The sequence below is a fragment of the Lepidochelys kempii genome, chromosome 9, assembly GCF_965140285.1.
Source record: "Lepidochelys kempii isolate rLepKem1 chromosome 9, rLepKem1.hap1, whole genome shotgun sequence".
In the NCBI taxonomy this organism is placed as follows: Eukaryota; Metazoa; Chordata; order Testudines; family Cheloniidae; genus Lepidochelys; species Lepidochelys kempii.
Window position 1 is genome coordinate 15,266,078 of NC_136388.1, and position 23,011 is coordinate 15,289,088.

General features: G+C 42.0%; 1 protein-coding gene across 1 annotated transcript in view; it reads left to right on the forward strand.

The window, feature by feature from the left end:
• Positions 1 to 15,263, forward strand: part of SPATA16 (spermatogenesis associated 16) — a 111,640-nt gene extending 96,377 nt beyond the window's left edge. Inside the window, exon 10 of the mRNA XM_073358881.2 lies at positions 15,141 to 15,263. Coding sequence (XP_073214982.1) covers positions 15,141 to 15,263 — 123 coding nt within the window. The remainder of the gene's footprint in view (positions 1 to 15,140) is intronic.
• Positions 15,264 to 23,011: the final 7,748 nt, after the last annotated feature.

Below are 23,011 nucleotides of genomic sequence, written 5' to 3' on the forward strand. Positions count from 1 at the left end.
AATTACCCCTCCTCCTTAGTTAAAAGGGTCACTTTCTAGCCTCAGATACAACTCCCATGGACAGCAGTGTGAGAGGTGTGCTCATTTCTGCTAACGGAATTTGGTGCTTTGAGGTGATCTCTTCATATAATTAGGTGTCTCCCAAAGAGTTACAATTTGAGCCATAGGAGGGCAGAATGGTTCTGTCCTAGGTATACAGAACTCCAAATCTGTGTTAAACAAATATTATGTTTGCAACATCAAGCATTCACAGGTAGGAAATACCAAAAATAAGGTTGATTGGGCAACTTTATTATTAGTATTATGACACTGTCTTTAATTACATGATCACACACACACTGGCACCCAGTCCCAGTCTTGCCCCCAGGCTCTTCATCCCAATCTACTCCCTCTGACCCCTCTCCCTTTCACCCTCACTCCCTCCCTGCCCCATTGGTCCAGCTCTTCTCTGTGCAGTCATTTGTCTTTCTCCTTTTCTTCCATGCTGCCAGCATGCCACCAGAGGGACCACTGAGAGCACAGGAGAAACGGTCTCCCCCCACTCTTGATTTTGGTGCCCAGTGTGACCATCTCAGTGACCTGTAGCAACCAGGAACAGCAACTGCAAACAATTGCATTATATGACCATCCAATCAACATTAAGCAGTATTCAGAGTAGCAGCCGTGTTAGTCTGTATTCGCAAAAAGAAAAGAAGTACTTGTGGCACCTTAGAGACTAACAAATTTATTTGAGCATAAGCTTTCGTGAGCTACAGCTCACTTCATCGGATGCATTCAGTGTAGCTCACAAAAGCTCATGCTCAAATAAATTTGTTAGTCTCTAAGGTGCCACAAGTCCTCCTTTTCTTATTAAGCAGTATGTCTTTCATACAATAGGCAAGTGCAAGCTTCAGTTTACATAATTTTTGCTGTCCATTCTATTTCCGTGTTGTTATCTCTCTCTTCTAATTGGTTTATTATCACTGGTCATGCATGCTGACCAGGCCTTTCACCCCTTGCTTGGTGTAGGGACTCTCATGTTTTTTCACAATGTAGGAAGTTTTTGGTAGTACATTTTGTGCGCTAATTGTGCTGATAACTTCCTCTTATCTATCAAGTCAGTACATTCCATGAACAAAACATCACCCTTTGTCCTATACAACACTATTAACATAAGGACATATTAGCAAGGCAAACACTCATGTCAAAGACTAGGCCATAGCCAGCAAGCTTAGTGTAAGTATTACCCTGGCCTGTTCAACCTCATTCACTATACGTATCCCATGCTTATGACATTTCCAACAAGCTATGAGGGGACAGTCGGTCCTCAGTGCAGATGAGCTCTGTGGAGAATTTAGCTGCCAAAGTCTTAACAAGTCTCTACTGAGCATGTGAGAACTAAGATTTTTCAAAGGCTTATCACAGCCAAATATTCATGAGCATGGCAAAAGGCATATCCCTGACATAAAGGGCATCTCCTGCTAAATTTCAAGTCCCTGCTCCAAAACATGGGTGCAGCAGACCTTCGCAATGAAACAATTATATGAATTTTGTTAACATGGGCAAAACTACATATTTTTTCCTAATCTAATTCTCAGAAACAGCTAAACTATTTTCACTGAAACTTTCCAGATAAATTCAGTCAGGAGCAGCCACCCAGCATAGAAAACTTCTGCCTGAATAGTTAAAGTTTGGCTAAGTTATAAGCAACTGAAAAAAAGTCTTATAGTGAAAAGTGAAAAAGCAGGTTTCCTATTTCCCCTTGTTTTCTTCCCCCCCTCCTCAGACGTTCTTGATTATCATACACATTGTAAGGAGAGTGGTCACTTTAGATAAGCTATTACCAACAGGAGAGTGGGTTTGTGTGTGTGTTGGGGGGGAGGTGAGGGGGGAGAGAAAACCTGGATTTGTGCTGGAAATGGCCAAACTTGATTATCATACACATTGTAAGGAGAGTGATCACTTTAGATAAGCTATTACCAGCAGGAGAGTGGGGTGGGGGGAGGTATTTTTTCATGCTTTGTGTGTATAAAAAGATCTTCTACACTTTCCACAGTATGCACTTTCCACAGTATGCATCCGATGAAGTGAGCTGTAGCTCACGAAAGCTTATGCTCAAATAAATTGGTTAGTCTCTAAGGTGCCACAAGTACTCCTTTTCTTTTTGCGAATACAGACTAACACAGCCATTACTCTGAAACCTATCATCACCAGTGGTCATCATCCTGGCACCTCTCAAGGGCTACATCTCTCTCTCTCTCTTCTCCTGCTCAGAGGCTGGGAATCCAACTTTTATAATATGTTACGCTGACATCACTATGCCTAATGCATATTCGGTAGGGGTGTCTCTCCTCTTCCTTGTTTGTATGTCCTCACCCTACTAATGTTGGGGTGCCCTTCTCCTATAGGTTAGTATATTAATGAGCTCAACTTATTATCATATACCTCACCTTGTTGCCATGGCACTCTTGTGGTCAGACATCTGCAGATGTTCCTATCCTAAAATATCCAAAAGCTGGTATTAGCTCATATTCCTGTGGTTGCCTGGTGTCAGTAAGTACAAACTTCCCTATTAAATACTCTATTCCCAGTTCCCCAAAACTTAAGGGTGACCATTGGGCCATTTATCTGGGCCAAACTTCATAGGCCTCAAGCCTTATGCTAACTGCTGAAGCCAATGTCTTACAGGAGACAGGCCTGTAGAGGTTCCTTGCGTTACTGCTAAATAAAATAAATGCTAAAGCTAGCTCTGTGGGCTACAAGACTCAGGAGTTTTATAATCAATTTTCCACTCTGCCACAGCTATCCTGTGCAATATTGGTTGAGTCACTTAATTGCTTTTTGCCTTAGTTCCGCCCTGCTGTACAATAAATAAATAAATAAATAAATGACATAGCAATACTTACTTCCCTTGTGAGAATAAATTCATTAATATTTGTGAGGTACCCAGATACTAGAGTAACTGGGGTGCACGTAAGTGGATAAGCAGACCTATTAGAACCTACCAACTGGTAGCTTCCACATCAAAAGGAAGTTACAATAATGCAGCAGGGCCCAATACAGATCCTTTTACTCTTCATATGTAATAATGCAAATCTTTCCCTCTCCTCCCTTCAGTTCCCTTGGAATTCAGACAGCATGTGGTTTAATAGGGTCCTTTTAACATCTTTTGAACAACTGAACAATAGACATAAGTTGACAAATAGACTTCTCTGAACTGCTACATGTGAGACACTTCATAAAACCTTCACATCTGAGTTTACCTCAAGGGCATCCCGTATTTTGCAGTGTAGCTAAGTTATGACCGCCGTGTGCTGAGCTCAGTGGAATGACTATTTCATAAATCTGACAGCAGAGCAAACACGTAAGAATGAATAAAAGAACAGCTGTAACTAACAAAAGGATAAATGTATGGGAAAAGCTGTACTAATGTATATGAATATGAAACAGAGTAAAATTAGGCTATATTTTTGCCAGGCAAACAGACTGCTGGATAGCTGATCTTTGCTTCCAATGCCTATGCCTTTTTCAGCAGCAACAGGCCGCTGTTTGATGAACTGCTCTATTTAATTGACATTCCCTTTTAATTGAAAAGTAAACAATGGAAAGGCAGAACAGTCTAGACAATCTTCAGATCAAGAATAGGAAACAACCAGGGACACTCTTGATGGGAGAAAGCACATGTTGAATAGTACTGGATTCTGGATACTACTATACTTACTTGGTATAGAGGATGTTGGAAGGTAGAGGTGGGGGAAAAAATCTATGGTAATCTAATCCACTGTGCATTGTACTATACTGTTCACATGCAAATTTGGCCTGTTCCATTGTGCATGATACAGGAAGAGACTGTTCAGGGGAAGAATTTTAAATAATGGTGAAAAATATAGCAATATAGTAGTCCTTGAAACCTTAAAAAACTCAGCTGATTGTGGTCACCAGTTCAGTTCCTTTTCCAGTAGGTCACAGGGCACAAGGCATTAAATATTGGAACTGGGCAAAAAATTTTGACCAAAATATTTTTCAGTGAAAATTGCTGATTTGAGTTGAGTTACACATTTTGTAAATTCATGTTGAATTCACCAAATTGTTTTGGTTGGAAAAAAATTACAAAAAAAACCCCTGAAAAGAATCAAAACCTTTCATTCTGACATTTTCAAAACAACGTTTCATTTTTCTATTTGAAATAACTTTTCATTTTGAAATTTCCTTCAATTATTAAAAAAAAAATTTAAAAAAAAACAAATCAAAATGAAACATTTCATTCAAGCCAAAATGTTATTTTCCCTGACTTCTCGGTTCATTGAAAATGTAATTTTTTTGTTTGTTCATGTCAAGTGTATCTGAAATGAATTTTCTTTTCCAGTTTTTCAGAACTGTCAGCAAACAGTCAAATCAGTTATTTTCACAGCTCTGCTGAAGATCCCACTTCACATTTCCTATAACTAGGGATTGGCACTGGTTATTGTTGGCTCACGTTTCCTCAGTGCTTGCTGTCATGAAGAGCCCTGTGCATAAATTCCATGCTTAGCTGCTGCCCTCCAAAACAGAGGTGGCATCCTTTGCCCAGTCAGGTATGCATATGGAACCCAATCCTGCAAACTCTTACTACCAAGCATTATGCTTATAACTATAAGAAATACCATGAGTCATCAAGACTACTTGTAATAGTAAGCACTATACTTGATCGGGAGTGTTTGCAGGATAGTTTGTGAAGCTGTCAGGCGCTTAGTAAATGTAATCTATCATTATTAGTATTCACACTCTCATTGCTAGCCCTCTTCCCCCACCTACTTTTAGCACCAAATTAATGCTAACATGCCAACCGCCCTGTTTCCTATTGGTGCATACTGAATTGTTTTTCAGTGATTCACTAATTCAGTCCTTTAAGAAGGAAATGTGTGACAGAGCTGTCTGACATTAACATGCCTGTTTCATTAAAGAATGGCAATGCAGATGAACTGGATGTGTGCAAAATACGAAAGAGAAACATTGTATTTATCTTCTGCATCAGCATCCAAAATTGTGACCTCTTCTGGAAGTAGGTCCAAGGCAAGAATTGCACAACCTTTTAGACGAAGTTGTCAACCAATTGTAGGCAAGTGCTTTGGATCCGGACACAGTAGTTATGAGTGTTGGGTATGTCACAGTTCAGGGCAACTGCACCTGTATTCCCCCTAAGTGGTCAGCAAGGCACCTATATTTAGGCTCCTGGTGCTTCAGCCATCACTGCTCTTGGGCTTTTCTGCCTGCACTGTGAGTTCCTCAGCAAGTCAGACTGCCTAAGCAGGCCTGCTTTGCTTTCTTCTCACAAGAACATAACATAAGAACATAAGAATGGCCACACTGGGTCAGACCAAAGGTACATCTAGCCCAGTATCCTGTCTTCTGACAGTGGCCAATGCCAGGTGCGCCAGAGGGAATGAACAGAACAGGTAATCATCAAGTGATCCATCCTCTGTCTCCCATTTCCAGCTTCTGGCATTGATGGACTTATCCTCCATGAATTTATCTAGTTCTTTTTTGAACCCTGTTATAGTGTTGGCCTTCACAACATCCTCTAGCAAGGCATCCCGTCAGAGGCTATAAATAAACTACCATACAGCTTTTTCCTAAGCAAGCACAGTAATTGTTAAGGTAACAGCATTAAAGAGAAAACATATCTAAAACACACATGCTAATAAGCTCAGCAGAGATCACCCCAACTCCAACAAGGGTTTTTCTAGAAGTCAGTCCTTCTAATTACACCACGGGGGTTTTCTGTGGTTACAGGTTCATACCACCTTTTGCCCAGAACAAGAATATCATGAATCTATAACTTACTCCTTTATACAGTTTGGACCTCTGATCTTGTCCTCGCATAACAGGTGATCAGCAGACACAGGTCCCCTCCTCAGGAGAATCTTCAAAAAGCTGAGTTCTTGCATAACCGGAGAAGTACATTTGCATTCACTTCCCCTTAGAGTTTTCCTGGGAAACCCACTTAACTTTAAAAGTTAATTCTTGTCTGGCACATTGTTTCAAATAGTTCTTTGATGCTCATAGCACTCCCAGGGTTTACATTAGTCATGTCACCCCACCTAGAGTCATTACATACAATCCAACAGTGATACATAAACATTTGTATTTTAATACAATGAACTCCTAAGATACTTACATTTAATTCAGTAAGGTTTAATTTAATTCAGTAAAGTTTGTCCAGGACATGGCAGGAAATGGCCATATCTGTCACGATGTGTTACTGTGCATGGCCCCAAAAAGAGCATTCTTGTAGCAGCTGTGCTTCTCAAACATGCACAGCCAGATGTACGAACAGCAAGGAAAATCATGCATTTCTATGGCCAGAGTTTCCCCAGGTAAAGAGCACCCTTTGCTCGCAGAACCTGTGCAAACCAGATCACTTACTTTTTAAATTAAATCTGTGAAGATTTCTGCTCATCACTTTTACTGGATAATCCTCTCAGCTCTTACTCCTGTGCTTCATATATATACCTCACTAGCTTCTCTCTAGGATCCCTTTCTATAGAGTTTTACTGTCTACCTTCATTACACTGAGGTACTATAGAAGCTGGATAAGCCTGAATGTAAAATAAAGGTATGAAGGAGGAACATGTTGAGATGATTCAAGATGTTTAAAACAGCATATTGCCTCCTAATACCAAAAGTTCCTAACTAATAGAAATAAATACACGTTTTAAGATTTATTTTGCCAATACATGTAATTTATAGCTCTTAGATAAGATTTTCAAGAGTAACTGTATCACTTAGGGCTAGATTTCTAAAGGTATTTAAGCACCTAGAGATGCAGATAGGTATCTAGTGCAATTTTCAAAAGCACCAAGGCATCTAAGTCCCATTGATATCAAAGAGAGCTAGGCCCTTTGAGGTACTTTTGAAAATGCCAATAGGCATCTAGATATCTTTAAAGATCTGGCCCCAGCAGGGGTTTAATTCCCATTGATTTTTTTCAATGGGATTTAGGCACCTTGGAAACTAGGACATAGGCCCCTGAGTGACTTAGGTACTTTTGAAAACTTTACCATGTATCATATCCTCCAGAGATGAAAATAAATTGGTTTGTTACATATCTATCTAATTTTTCTCCAAATAAAGTAGATACTTTTCCTCTGTTGGTTTGTCCCCATGGAATATTGCCTCCTGCGTCTTCTGCTTTTGCAAAGCCTTTGATCTGTTTTAGCAGCTAGCATGGTGGATGTTAGGTATTCCTGCTCAGATCTGTGAAGTTATCATGCTGCCCTTTTAAAAGATATGTGTGCATTCTGGCAATTTTTTGACCAGAACTGCTTTCCTGAGTACTGCATAAATCAACATCTTCCTGGTGATTGCTTGGAAATCATAGAATCATAGGGTTAGAAGGGACCACAAGGCTCAGCTAGTCTAACCCCCTGCCAAGATGAAGGATTCGTTGAGTCTAAACCATCCAAGACAGATGGCTATCCAGCCTCCTTTTGTACACCTCCAGTGAAGGAGCTTCCATAACCTCCTTAGGCAGTCTGCTCCATTGTCCTCCTGTTCTTACAGTGAAGACGTTTTTTCTGAGATTTAACCTAAATCTGCTATAATGTAGTTTGAACCCATGGCCTCTTGTCCTGCCCTCTCTGGCAAGCGAGAACAACTTTTCTCTATCTTTTTTTTAGGGCAGCCTTTCAAGTATTTGAAGACAGCTATCATGTCCCCCCTTGATCTCCTCTTTTCCAAACTAAACATACCCAGTTCCTTCAACCTTTCCTCATATGGCTTGCATTCCATCCATTTGATCTTTGTCACTCACCTGTGGATCCTTTCCAGTTTTGCTGCATCCTTTCTATGCATTGGTGACCAGAACTGGACACAGCTGAGGCCTAACCAGCACTGAGTAGAGCGGTACTAGCAGCTCCCGTGAATTGCATGCTATGCCTCTCTTAATGCAACCTAAAATTGCATTTGCTTTTTTTGCAGTAGCATCACATGTTGAGGTTGTGATCCACCACAACTCCCAGATCCTGCTCAGCAATGCTGCTGCCAAGCCAGTTATCCCCCATTCTGTATTTGTGCATTTGGTTTTTCTTCACTACATGTAGAACCTTACATTTGTCTTTGTTGAATTTCCTTGTGTAGTCTATTGCCCAGTTCTCCAATTTAGCAAGATCTCATCCTCCACAGTGTTTGCAACCCCTCCCCTAGCTTTATGTCATATGCAAATTTCATCCGTATACTCTCTATTCCTACATCCATGTCATTAATAAAGATGTTAAATAACACCAGACCCAGAACAGATCAATATGGAACCCCCACTTGAGACCGCCTTCCAATCTAACATCATTCCATTAATAGCTACTCTTTGCTTGTGGTTAACTAATTATGTATTCACTTAATGGTAGTTCCACCGAGCCAGTATTTCTCCAGCTTACTTATCAGACTGTCATGTGGGACTGTGTCAAAAGCTTTGCCCAAGTCCAGGTATATTATGTCTACTGCATTCTCCCGTCCACCAAACCAGTTACCCTGTCAAAGAAGAAAATCTCTGATCATTGTTGTCTGTGCCTCAGTGCAAGCCCTCTGCAGCAATTATATATAACAATGACAAGTTTAATGACATCTGTGACTCATCAGGACTTGGATGAAAACAGCCTGGACTATGGCTAACAGCTATATAATACATCTTGGGCCCTATCTTCCTGTTTGGTGCATGTTGTGTGTTTAAGGATGACTATGCAAAGTGCCCTTGTCCCAGTGAAGAATACACTGAGTGCGCAAAAAGTCAATGCAGTTGGGCTCTCTTTGAGAGTACTAGTAATATATATGTGAAGCAAGTGCCACCAGAAGAGGAGGAAGTAGTCTTTCAAAAAGAAATATGGCCAGGCTGAAAGAGCCTGTGTCACATGCTGTCCCTTTCCCTGCTCCAGTGAAGTTGCATATCAAAAGCACACAAGAGACTCAGAAAGTCTCTGGCACCTCCACACCCAGTTATTGTGTGCTTATGGGACTGTGGAGTTAAAAGGATGAGTGGGTACTGAGTGTAGGCAGCCACGTGAGACACCAGGAGAGTCTGGCAGTAGTAATAAGGGCACCATGGCCAAAGAGATGCAACCTAATTCTGATCCCTCATATGGTCCCCCAGATAAGTCAGCATAATAACTGGAATGTTCACGATCCACCTGCTAATGGTATTCAAGACACAGGGAGTGACTGTAACAGGGACTATACAGATCTCTCATATATATGAGGGAGACCTGTATAGTGACCATCGGTGGCTAGGTGTAGATATCCAAAACTAGCCATCTGGCCATCACAAGCAATTACAAGGTACAAGTAAGAAGGGCACAGCAGTAATTGAGATACATCCAATTACATCCACCTCTCCCTAAGCAAACAGGATGTCCCCCAGAGAATAGACTTGAACCAGGGAACAGCAGAGTGAGGTGCCTAGGATCCATGACAACTCCCTATGGAGGGCACTTTCCCAGCTGATGAGCAACATTGACAGTCGTGTCCTGCATTTCCATTCACTGTCACTGACCCATCTTACCCCTCCCTGCTGGCGAGCCTCAGGATATTTGCAGGATATTATTGGTAAAATAGGTAGGGTCAGGACTGAAAATATCTTTATTCACTTCAAACAAGCATATATTGTTCCTTATCTTTGTATGGAGTTCTATTTAATGTCGCTTTCAAGACTGCAATAAAATGTTTCTGAATCAAACTCCCAGTTAAAGTAAAAACCATATATTCTTCTTGACTGACAAGAAATTCTGCAGTTCAGTCTTCAAATGAATCGTATTCTGTTATCAAAGTACCCCATATTGGCATTGCAGCCTGGCATTAACTATATTACATAAATGTGCTGAAAGTATTTAACCATTTACAATTTCTGCACATTTTTGTAGAATAATAGAACAACATTTTAGTTAAATATGAGCTGTTTGCCTTTGTGGTTAAATGAACCATAGACCAGCTCCTTTTCTACTGTGAATTCAGAATTAACATATAGTGCAGATTAATTGACTTGTAGCCCATCCAGTCATTTAGAGTGCATTAATTATACCTTTCATCTTTTTCAAGATGTGGGAGAATGGAAGTGCCTTTATGTGTGGCCCTGAAATAAGACAGGCATAGACCTTCCATCATTCCATTTATGTTCTTCTTTTTTTTTCTTTCTTAAAGTGAAGTGGGAAAGTGAAAAAAAGGAACTCCTTCAGGTACACGGCTGTGTCTCAGCAAGAGTGAGAAGAGAAGGTACTTTCTAATCAGTGGAATGCCAGGCCTGTGGATTATTGGTTTGATGGCACACCTTGTCCTGTACCCAACTTTGAAGTTTTCCCCATCCTTTTCACTGTCAGTGCCACTTAGGTGCCCCCTGCCTGGTTGTTAACAGCCCTAACCAGTTTTTGTGCTGCTTGGTTTTGTCATGTGGGACGAATGTTCACTGTAAGCTGTGTGCACACAGCTGCACAGTGATCTTGTAACTACCGTGCATGTCACATGGCTGGGAATGTGGCCGGCATCCAGGTCCCACTCTGTGGGCCAGGTCCTCCACCTTCCAAAACCGGCACTGGGGACTGGGAAGCAGGACAGACTGAAGGCTTGCCAACAGGGAGAGGGTAAGAAGTAGGATGAGGACTGGGAGTGAAGGTGGCCAGTGGCTGGTTATTTCTTCTGTATCTCTTTCACCCTCTGTTCTTTGCCCAAATTATCAGTCCATCTGAATTTTCGACCTCTTTGTCTTTTCTTTTTCTCTTTCTCTTTTCCTCAGTTTGGCCTTTGTTGCTTTTCTCGATATCAGTAAATTCCCCAGGACCTTATATATTTCTGCCATTATATTTCTTCATGCAGAATTATAGACCAGCATCTGACGGTACGTCTGCAAAGCAACTAGACCCCACAACCCCCCACCTCCCCGCCCCATGGCTGGCCCGTGCCATCCAACTCAGGCTGCAGGGCTGTTTCATTGTGTTGACGTTCGGGCTCTGCCTGGAGCCAGGTTCTAGGACCCAATGAGGTGAGAGGGTCCCAGAGCTTGGTTCCTGCCCAAGCCCAGACGTCTATATAGCAATGATACAGCACCACAGCCCGAGCCCGACTCAGCTGCCACAGGCCAGACATGGGTTTTTCTTGGCTGTGTAGAAATACCCTAAGAGGAGCATTACATGTAAACCAGCAGAACTCCATTGACTTCCTTAGTAGAAACTCCTTATGGCTACAAGGAAAAGCTTATACGTGTGAATCCAGCAGAAACTGATGCTTTTGTCTTCCTTAGGCTGCAAACAACATAAGTTAAATTAGTTGTGAGATGGGCATAGACTTCCCTATGCTTCTCAATAGGGTATAAGCTATGAAACTTAATTAGGACAACTTATACACAACATTGTTAAGCATTTCACCCTGATCATTGTAGTAGCTAACGTGTGTATGCCAGGATCCCAAGCTGCCTCTTGTCCCTTTCTCAGTATCAGATGCCCCAGCTTTCCACTATCCAGCTACCAAGACCTTCAACTTCTACACCTGACAACTTCTCCAGTGTGTTGTCAATATAAGACTCTGAAGCACAAGAGAAAATTTATAGGCAGCATAAAATAAATTGAATTTAATATCAAGTTAAATATCACAAGGAATACACTGCACTGATATTAGTTACACATTTTGTTCCATTAAAAAAAATCTCAATTTTTATATTTAACCAGAGCTGCCACAGCACTTGCAGTCTGCCATGCCGCTGTATTGCAAAATAGAGGGACTTTGCTGCAGAATTTAGGTTTAGCTTTCTACAAAGTATATAGTCCCGTTTCTTCCATCTCACCCCTCTTTCTCTTTGTTTTCCATTCTGCAATGTCTTTCCACATCTCCCCTGTTTCCTCTGTCTCTTGGGACCTGTCTGTAGTGACCCAGTGAGAAGAAACAGAGCCAAGTACAACCTGCAATTAGGAACTGAAAGGGAAGAGCTGCGAGTCACCTCAGCGAAAGGGCCATTCCTGTCATGGCCCAAAGAACATGAGTATAGGCTGCGTTCAGCTGCTTCTCTGCGGTTTGGAAGCTTATCCAGAGTAGAAATGGTTTCTGCTGCCACCGAATGGCTGAGAGGCAGGAAGGGTGGGAACACCTGCCTGCAGCCTGTGGGGCGGTGCAGCTCGTGGAAGCAACACAGCAAAGCACAGGTAGCAATACAAGTTGTCTGGTCGATGAATGCAAATGGGCCTCCTGGATTCCCAGGTCACTAAGCATGTGAGAATTTGCACCCTAGCACAGGGCCATCCAAGACACTGTACATTTGGATGCATAGGTTAAGTACATCTCTTGCAAATAGGGAAGGCATTAACGGACATCACTGGTTGGGCTCCCATGATGTCAAAGGCTTCTTGTATCGGATAATCCTAATGGGCCCAGTCCAGGTATTGACTCCACAGTGGAACATGGTGCATCTCTATAAAGTGGAGAGTGGGTTTTCCCCGCACTGTGGAAGCCGAAAGGCTGAGCCAATGGGCATAGGACCAGGCCTGAAATGAGTCACACAAGAATCACTAACATAATTGACTAGTGTCAGGTCTATGACCAAATCCTGCAAGTCTTGACTTCAGTGGTAGTGTTGCCTGAGTGAGGACTGAAGGACTTAGTGTTATCGCTCCAGGATTTGCCCTTGATAGTGGTAGACTATCAGCTATTGTCATGGCTTGGCTATAAATATTTCTAACATTTTCTCTACAGCAACCATGAAACGCCCACTCTGTGACAGTAACCTCTTTTGTGCCACCTTCTGACGATATCCCTTCAACCTGACAGCTATATGCTTCATTTACAGTGCCTCCAATTTACCTCTTGAAATGACATGTGCAAGCGAAGAACCATGAATAAGCACTACTGAAAGGTGCAGCCACCTAACAGCCATTCTAAACTAGCCCCCACCACCTGTCCTGTTGTCAAAGGACAGTATTTTCTTTGTGTCCGTATGCTAATTTTAAATCTTGCTCAGGCTCACGGCCGTACATTTTAATTGTAAGTCAGCTATGGTTTGAGTGCCATCACTGCTGTGCAAATAACATCATCAGCTCATCAACTATGGCAGCAATACAGCCGTTATGTAAGGCACCGTTAGCCCTCCACCCCTTGCTATGCCATTTTGGGGGTGGGGATCTTGCTTTGAGAGGTGTGTTATAAATATAAAATGCATACAATAACAGGCGCTTTGTGATTTGATCTATGAAAATAATCCCATCCAAGGCTTTCTGGAGACATTATAAACCATGGGATCAGTGCTGCACTGGCTTATTATGTCTCAAGAACCCAGAGGAGAAAGCCCCCCTCCACACACACACACACTCCCCATAGCCTGTTTTGAACAAGGTTTAGGAAATGCTGGCATGCGGGGAAACAATGGGAGCCACGCCCCCAAGGTGTTTGCTTGACCGAAATAAAAGAGTGATTTTGTTAACTTCAAAGAAAAAACCGAAGTTGCCTTTTAATCTAACCTTGAGTGGGAGGATGATCTTGCAGGTAAAGCACTAGACTGTGGAAGTCAATTCCCATCTCTGCTGCACCTTCCTGTGGGACATTGGGTAGGTAATTTCATACCTAGGCACAATGGAGGAGGCACTTTTTTAAAATGGGGATAATCATGTTTCCTTTCACACACCCTTTGTCTCTTTAGACTGGACTGTCAGCTCTTCGTGGCAGAGACCGTCTCGCTCTCTCTTTCAGTGGTCTTGGTGGGCGCCTGTCGATGCGACTGTGACAGAGTGCTCAGCCACATGTGGGTGAAATTCCACAACTGAATGCGAACCACGTTTCCTAGGACAGCTGGGGGGGAAATACCTGGGCAGGCGCTTCAAGTTGCTCTCTAGCAAGGTGCTGGGTATAGGTGGCCCACTGAAAATCTGTACACTGCGGGGGGGGGGGGGGTGCCCCAAAAGTCATAGAAAGAGCGGGTGTACTGTGGGCCTTCTACAGCAGGTGCCTCAGAAGGGCAGTCTAGGAAAAACCTTGAGTCTCTGTGCACCACCCACCATGGCCCCCCACATATGCATACGCACCAGGCATAACCAGGGTGGAGTGGAGCTGCTTAGAGCCGGAGCCCAGGAGCCCAGTAACAGCCCATATTGGAGGCATGTGCAAGCAGAACCTGGCCTCAATCGGTGAGTGTAGTAGTAAGCCATGCTCGGCTTAGTTCGTAGTCGCCTGTTCTGTTATGACAAAAGCAACACTCCGCTGAATGTGTGTCAGGATGATAGATTAAGCCTTTATTTTATACATGCATCTTAAAATGCAATTGGAAGGTTGCTTCTTTAGATGCTTATAGAAATAGGGTACGAAGAAATGAGTTTGTATGTAATTAAGTGCAAACTCATCAAAATCATGTTCACCTTATGAGAATGCTGCTCATTTCAGAGCATGGCAATGGATCTGAATAAACCTAAACTATGGGTCTGGAGAATCATATAAATATGTATGCGTCAGTATTTACAGAACACCTGTACACAGCCCCATATATGCTGTTTTAGATTGTTTTAAAGCGGTTGTTGGCAAGAAAAAAGTGTGTGTATCTGAAACGTGCCATTTATTAGAATAATTTTGATTTTATTCTAGCAGGAGACTGATGGTATCGTCGAGAATTATTGTTTTGCATCCTTTAGTCTTTTACTATCCTCTGGTGAATGATATTTCATGGGGAAATGCATTTATTCAGAACTTCATTTAGCTTTAATAGAAAAATGACTCTTGCCATGGCAATGTGGACTACTCATTTTTCTCCCTGTGCTGACTTTCAGCATATAAATGCCAGACGCCTCCATTCTCTTTCGTCATTCGCTCCTTATCAGAAAAATTTGCTTGAGATTAATTTCCTCATCATGCCTTCTTTTAGAGGGACTGTTTTTCAATGCCATTAAAAGACAGGGCTGTGATAAATTCCTATTTCCAATGTGCAGAACCCAGTGAAAGAGTCTATTCCACATCAGTAAAGGAATGCAATCCCAATGGAAAGGGACAAAACAATATTTAGATACAGTTACCCCAACCAGTTCTTTGGGAGCACTGTTCATTCTATAAACCAATTTTCTTTATTAAAAAAAAAAGAATTTATTTTGAGAGAACAAACCTATTTGAAAAGAAGCTTTTTGTGTTTGTTTGCAGGGGGAAACAGACCTTTGACATTTATTTATTTCTATTTGCAGGTTGGAATAATTGAAGACTTCTTATATCACTTAGAAGACAACTTCTTAAAGACCAAAAAGCTCAGAACGGCCAGGAGGCAGAAAATGAAAATGAAGAGGCTTCAAAGTGTACAGCAGCACTAGTCCCTGGGGAAATATGATACTATCCCCTCCTCCCCCCTCAGCCCTCCAAGACATGTTGAAGAAGGCAGCAAGGACATTAATACCATGGAAGTTTTGACAGTTGGGACAACAAAGGCCTGCCTTCAAATTAATGAGGTGTCCCCTCACGATGGCTCATCCTTAGCAAGAAGCTCCTGCACTTCATTAGTCTCAACTGGCAGGAATAAATGTTTGCAGGAAGCTTGGCTTGAAAGTCTTATTCAAAATTGTCTTGTTTATTTAAACATGGTGGAGAAATAGCCATTGCTGCATCTTTCCCACTCTCTCCTTGTATTAGAGAATAAAGGCGAGTGGGTTTTATCCTGCTCTAAAGATTTTTTACACACACACACACACACATGTTCAGACAGAATATTAGTCTGTGACTCTGTGGACTACAACTTGAGCCAGAGCCTGCTCACCTTGCCTCTGCATGAAGTCTACTTGACTTATAGGACTGTTTGAAGTAAGGCCAGCAGGCTTTACACTTACAGGCCCACATGCTACAAAAGTGGCCTAGAAATAGGGGGACCTCTTTTTTCAGGTGCCCAGCATTAGGATCCTGACTCATAGAAGTGCTAAGCATCCAACTGAAAAATCCATTTGAAATTAATGGCTGCCATGGGCCTCAGAAAACAGACACTAGGGTGAAGATTTTTAAAGGTATTTTGGGCGTTGCTCTGCTCAGCATAACAAGGCCAGAGGCCCAAGTCCTCCTTGATTCCAGCAGGGCAGGAGTTAGGCACCTAAATACCTTTGAGGAGCTGGGCCTAAGTACCTAAGTCACTTTTGAAAATGGGACTTAGCCATCTAATGCCATGTCTACACTAGATGTGATTTACTGGCATAGCCATACCAGTATCTATTTTGGCCCAGCATTCCTAGTGCAGACAGTGCCACACCAGCAAAGGTGTGCTTTTACCAGCATAGACTATTTTATTTCACGCCTCTCTGAGGGAAACAAGCTATAATGATACGATCACAGTTTTGCCAGTATAACTGTCTACATTAGTGGCTTTTGCTGGCAGAGTGATATTGGTCAGGGCTCACACCTCGTCTCATGCCTGTCCGACATTTGCTGGAGGCTGAAGTGTAGACACAGAGTAAGTCACTTAAGGCTATACCCATGAAGCGATTTAGGTACCTAATTGCCACTTTAGTTGCCTAAGTCCAAAATTAAGATCTTTGAAACCCTGCTTAGCTGCCACCTAGCCACGTAGGTGCCTACATTTCCTAAGTACCGATGTGTGGCTGGTAAAGTTCCCTAGGTGCCAAAATTTCTGCCAGTGCACATTTGCAAAGCCACCTGATGCTGCTGAGCTGCTATGTGCCTAAGCCCCATTCACAAACTAGACCCCATTCAACTAGGTGGTCCCCTGCCTAGTTTCTTGGAGGCCCGATCCAACAGGTTTTCTCACAGCACGCCAAACTCACAAAATACACAGCTGTGGAAGAGGTGGCACTGCCCTCCCTTTGCCCAGTGGTTAGAGCGCTCACCCCCACATGCACTCTGCCTGGGCTGGCTCAGGTCACTGCCTAGATGAGTGCCTTAACCACTGGTTTATGGGGTATTCTGGGGTGGTCACTCCCTCGCTCAATCTCTCCCATTGAAACTGTTCCACCTTCTATAAAATTCTTAAATACTGATCGGGCCAGAGAGACGACAGCACCCTCACTTAGGAGGTCCAGGTTCCGGAGTCCCCATGCATTATATAGGGTGCCTGGGTGCCTAATTTTTGGCTGAGGATTCCATGGGGGTGGCAGGGCACCGTAAAAATTATGTGAGAGTGCAACATCTGAGTGCCTTTGTGAATGCTCAGGGGCCTACATACCTTTGAGGATCTGAGCCTAAGACCCTTAGATGCTTTTGAAAATTTTATCCCAAGGCTTTTCAGATGAAATCCTGGCTCCATGTAAGTCACTGGCAAAACTCCTATTGCCTTCCATGGGGGTCAATACTTCACCACTGGGTTTCATCCCTTACTGCTTTGCCATTCCCTTCAGATGCTTGTGACAGTCTTGCCCAGCCCTTGTAGAATGCATTGTCTCACAAAGAGTAGTGCGATTTACACAAACTGAAGAACCTGAGATCAAAACGCTAGTAAAGCCATGATATTCACAGCAGGAAAAATGCTTGATATATGCAACCATGAGTCAAAGAAATGGTACAGCAGAATGAAAATGTGATCAACTGCTTTCTAATAATCTGAGCTACCTAGACCTATTTTAGACTCATGGGACACAGCTAGAAAGGCTTATTGTACTATGGAGGCAGGGTTATTGTACAACAGAATAGATTTTGTCAGCTGGAATTTTATGATATATGGTGGTGGCAATCATCCATTTTTGATGAGCAGTCGCAGGGTAAAATGGAAAGCTAGCTCCTTGTAATGCTGAGGATGTGATTAGCTAGAAAGTTACAAGCTAATCACATCCTCTTTTGGCAAATTGTTAGGATGACAGGAAATTTGGTGTAAATTGGTGTAACTGATCGTTCTGTTTATTCTGCAGTATGGAATACAAACACAAATATTTCTACCTAGTATGGTGTAAAGGACAAAGTGCAATGAAAACAGATGATTACACAATATCTAAAGCTTGGGGCAAGGGAGATATGTTACTAACCCTGTTGAAAACAGTTCCCTGTCCCACATTAGAAATCTGTTTGCTCTGGAGTGGTTCCAACTACAGACCCGCTGTGAGAGACCAAGTGCGGGGTGTGTGGTGGTGGAATGGGGGAAAGGCAAGGTGTGGCAGCACACTGTCAGGAACAGATGTTTGATGTCTAGATGGGGAAGAAGGACTGCTCTACATTTTGCACTCAGGTTGATCTGTTGATCTGTGTCATTGCTAGAGGCCACACCCTGTAGGATGCCTTGTGCTATAGCAATTATCACACAGGTAAAGAAGTCTGTGGGACAATTAGGGTGACCAGATGTCCTGTTTTTATAGGGATAGTCCTGTTCTTTGGAACTTTTTCTTATATAGGCACCTATTAGCCCCCACTCCCTGTCCCTGGTCACCCTAGGGACAATGCAAATAAAATGTTAAAAATGACTCTACTCAGACATGGAGAAAGAGGCAGATGGCCCATAAAAACATTCTCATTCGTGTGTCCAAGGCTGTGTGTGAGTTATTGTTATGTGTGTAATTACTGTTGTCTTTACCCACAGTGAAGTCTCTGCAGCACCAGTAGTTTGCTTATTATTTTCCCAGGTGCTTTGGAATTCCTTGAGTATAAGAGGCTCTCTACAAAACATAGTCCATTCTGGGAATGTAGGATTTGCCCTAACCAGTCAGACCTGTGGCCCAGGCAGTGTGGTACCCTGCCTGTCCTGTCACAATACCCAATTACTGATATTTCAGAAAACGGTGGAAAGAACCATCTAATGCACCGGAAAAATTATTCAGTGGCATACACCATGAAAATCACTTATGCCTTCAGCAGCCAACGTAGATGCTAACAGATGAGATTCAACTGCACCTGCTTCACCATGAATAACTATAAGTGTAAATAGATAGTCAATTATATAGCCCTTTAAAAAAAATTCTAGCCACACCACTTGACGCTATCATCTCCTGTGCTGCGGCACTGCATCTGGTGATTACCTACTCAGTGACTTTCATTATTTTCAAACTTATCTGCTATTCCCGACTTCTTGTCCTCCTGTTTGGAGCCAACGTTAAAAACTCTCTAGTCTGTGGCTGCAATGGGAGTGTCGGCCATGTAAGTGAGGGCACATTTGGGACTTTTCTCACAGGCTTCCAATTTTAGGTTATTTGTGTTGGAAGGGCTATTTTCTGAATGAATAATGGTTATTTTCCTACTGTATCGCTTTCTCCTGTGTCATGAAAATGTCTGACCTATTGACAACTGGGTTCACTGGCCTCAAGCAGCTGATGTCAGTTATAACTGCTCAATGAAAAACAAAAACAATTGCACAAATTTCAAAAATTGATATGAATATCCAAGCCCTCTAACAGTGCCTGTGGTTTTTTTTCTTGCTCCTGAAGTTAGAGCCTGTACATGAAGACCAATGTTTCCACTCTAAACACTAGGCATGATTTTTTAACCCTTTCAGGTACTAGGTAAATTACTATTAACCTTAATCACAAACCAAAACTGTTGCTATCAATACAATCTACCCATCTGTTCAACGTTAAAGCATTTGGCCATAGTGAACTTTTTCACATTGAGAATTTATAAAGTCTTTCCATTTGACAAGCTGCTGGAGTATTGCACAAACACTTTAAAATACAAGACAGGATCATTGCAAACAGCAGAGGAATGATAATCCAGTGGTTAAGGCACATCCCTGGGACTCAAGAAGGCTGGGATAAGTTCCTGGCTCTGCTACTGACTGACTTTGGGCAAATCATTTAATCTCTGTGCCTCAGTTTCCAATCTGTAAAATGGGCATAATAAATCCTTCATTTCGCCCACCTTTAATCTGTGATGTCTATTTAGACGGTGAAGTCTTCAGGACAAGGACAGTCTTCTACCATGTGTTTGCACAGTGGCTGGCCCTGTAGTCACAATCTCAGTTGGGACTTCTAGGTATTATTATATTACAACCATATTAACACCATAAAATAAACAGCATTTAAAGGGTTAAAAACATCAAAAAAATCCACGCTGAACATGAGCTTCTAAAATGCTATAGAGAAATGAAGTGATTTTCCTGCAGCAAGTCAGTGGCAGAGAGCGGAAAAGAGCCCAGCAATATACAATGATTACAAACCCATGTAACCCAGAGGTGCTGCTATATTAAGAATAGGATCTTGTGGGCCACCTAAAGCTTGGGCTGATCATATAACTTTAATTTTAAAATAGGGCAATCATAGGTTACAGTCTTACACAGTCCAATTTTAACTACAGTCATTGTCAGGAGCACACATCACATAGGGCCATTTTTTGTTCTTGTTGCAATCCATCATGAGGAGATCTGAGATTCAGTTTCAGAATAGTCCATGAAAGATAATAATACACTGTATTACTCTGACCTTTTCAGTTTGCTTTGTAATGTGATTGGCCAGCCAGTCCTATTCTCCCCTGTTAACCACTTCATTAACCTGGGAGGAAAAGGTGAAATGGACAGACAATTAGCCTGCAGAATATTAAAAAGGTTAACATTGAATTGCACAGTCTTGGCTTGCCTCAGCTGCAGTGGGTATTAACATCCTGATATCTCATTCCTCTTTCAGAGTCTACCATGAAAATAAGAAATGACACAAGATGAACCTAACCGTATTCTCATTCCAGCTTTAAAACTGTAATAATGTAACTCTCCTCAGGCGTCACACCTCGCTGATGTTAGTTTATGCAAGAATAAACTTGGTGTGATGTTTACTACTCTCCCCTTCCCCCGCTTTGATTGAATGTTCTTTGTATTAAAGCAATTTGTCTGTCCCTCCCTTGAAGTTGGTCCTTCCTGAGTAAATGCAATATTGAAGATAAAAAGCTTTTTCTATAGAGATAGCTTTTTATCTTATTCTTCTTCCTCTTCTTGACTGTTCCTGCTACTCAATAATATTGCAGTCATCAGTGAAAAGTCATTTACCACACAGCTGTACCTGTGTCATTGCAGTTATGTCCTACCCTAAATAAAGGGAGAAACTGGGGTCTAATCCATCTCACTGTGTGCTGTCAAGGGCTGATTTTTTTCACTTCACATTTTCAGCATTACTGTGAGGTTGATGAATCCTATTATCCCCATTTTTACAGATGGAGAAACTGAGGCACAGAGAGGTTGTCACAAGTCACCTAATGAAGGTAGGTGCCTAACTCCCATTTGTGCTTTTAAAAAGATCAATTTACAGCATGTCTACACTGCAGCAAGCAGTAACCCTCCCAGCTCGGTAGACAGACTCATGCGAGCAGGACTCACACTAGACCACTAAGAATACCAGTATGGATGTGGAGCATCAGCAGAGGTTCAGGCTAGCCACTCCAACTCAAGTCCCCCTAACCCCATGGGTTCAGGCTCATGGGGCTAGCCCAAACATCTGTCAATGTCACAACATACACAGACCTATTTTAGCATACTAGCTTGAGCCCCGCAAATGAAAATCTGTCAACCCGAGCTGAAAGGCTCATTCCCAGCTGCAGTTTAGGTGCACCCTATGTTTCTTGCCCAAGAAGTGCATGAGGGACAGAATGGAGAAATCACCAACTCTAACCACCAGACAATGCTTGGAAAGCCTGATTGATGGTTAGAGCAGATGACTTCACTATTTTATAGAGAGCGTTGATATGAGCATCACTGTGCATAAAGATGTTATATGCACCATATAGGCACACATTCCACCTGGCTAATGTCTATTATGATGATGTTCTTCCTTTTCTTTGTGCACATACATTGTCTTTGGCTGGTATCTTCAGGGTGATTTTGGTATAAAGTTTTAAAAGGGCTCAGAGAAAATGAGAATTAGGCTGAACTTTGCGAATAGTGGCTAATCTTTACATTAATATATTTTGAGGAGCAGAAAACCCTATTAAACCAATGGAAGGAATACTCAGGCTCTTTTTGCAGTGTTCTTTTCTAAAGTATGAGTGGTTCAAATATTACAGTGTAAACAATTGATAATGACTAGAGACAAATGCATCATAGACCTTACAGTGTCCTGTATAAATAACAAGACAGAGATAACCATTATTGATGAGGGATCATCGAGGTCATAATCTCATTTGTATTATTCTTGAAGGGTATTACACATCCAGTTAACAAATTGAAAAACAATTAAGGTGAAGATGAAATGGTCGAGTTCATGTAAATATGCAGTTCTCCACTTGGAATAAAGGGTGAGATCCTGGCCCCATTGAAGTCAATGGGCATCAGTGGGACTAAAATTTCATTCGAAGCCTGAATGAATGGCATTGGCAAATATACTGCACTGCAGAAGTTGTGCTTGTATTAGTTAAGAAACAATACAAGAAGGAATGTAAAGATGCCATATATTCCCTATTCTGGCTACTTGCCTTTAACTACCTCTGGCCACGGTCCTGCAATACAATTTGATCTGCACATGCAGAGCGCTAGGTCTGTGCAAACCCCATTCAATAAAATGTGATTCTGGTTGGGCTAAGTCCTCCACCATGGATCAGGGCCCAGGCATTGTGCCGATCACTTACTGTACCTGGTGCATAAAAGAAGATAGGGTTCTTGCCCCATACAGCGTGCACATTAAGAAGGGCAAACATAAAGCAGCGCTATAAGATGGGATTTTTTGATGTGGCCAGGGTTGGCCTACTCTGGCAGTTTGACATAAGCATTTGCTTTTCTGATTATTATTTTTATTTAATTGAGAGTAAGCTGCGGCTGAATAATGCATTGCTGCAAACATGCAGTCATAGCTGTAATTTTGTAATGTATTAATTAAACTGTTCTGCCATGAATTTTCTTCATAGAGAAGACATAGCCCAGAGTGATTTATTTTTAATTATTTTTTTACACAAAAGCTACTTAAGGAAACAATGTGGTCTCTATTTTAAGAAAGTGATTTTTTAAAAATGTTTTTCTCTGAAAACTTTTTCCAAGTTCACTCACTGCTGAGTTGAAGGAATCACTGTGATACCATTGGTGTCCATCTCTCCAGCCATTTTATTTGTGTTCCAGGGCAGGTAGCCTCTCTTCACAGAAAGAAGAAAGCTGAACAATGTTCATTATCTCAATTGCAATGTGTGTCTGAACTGGCTAACTCAGGCCCTGATCCTAATGATACTGATCAAG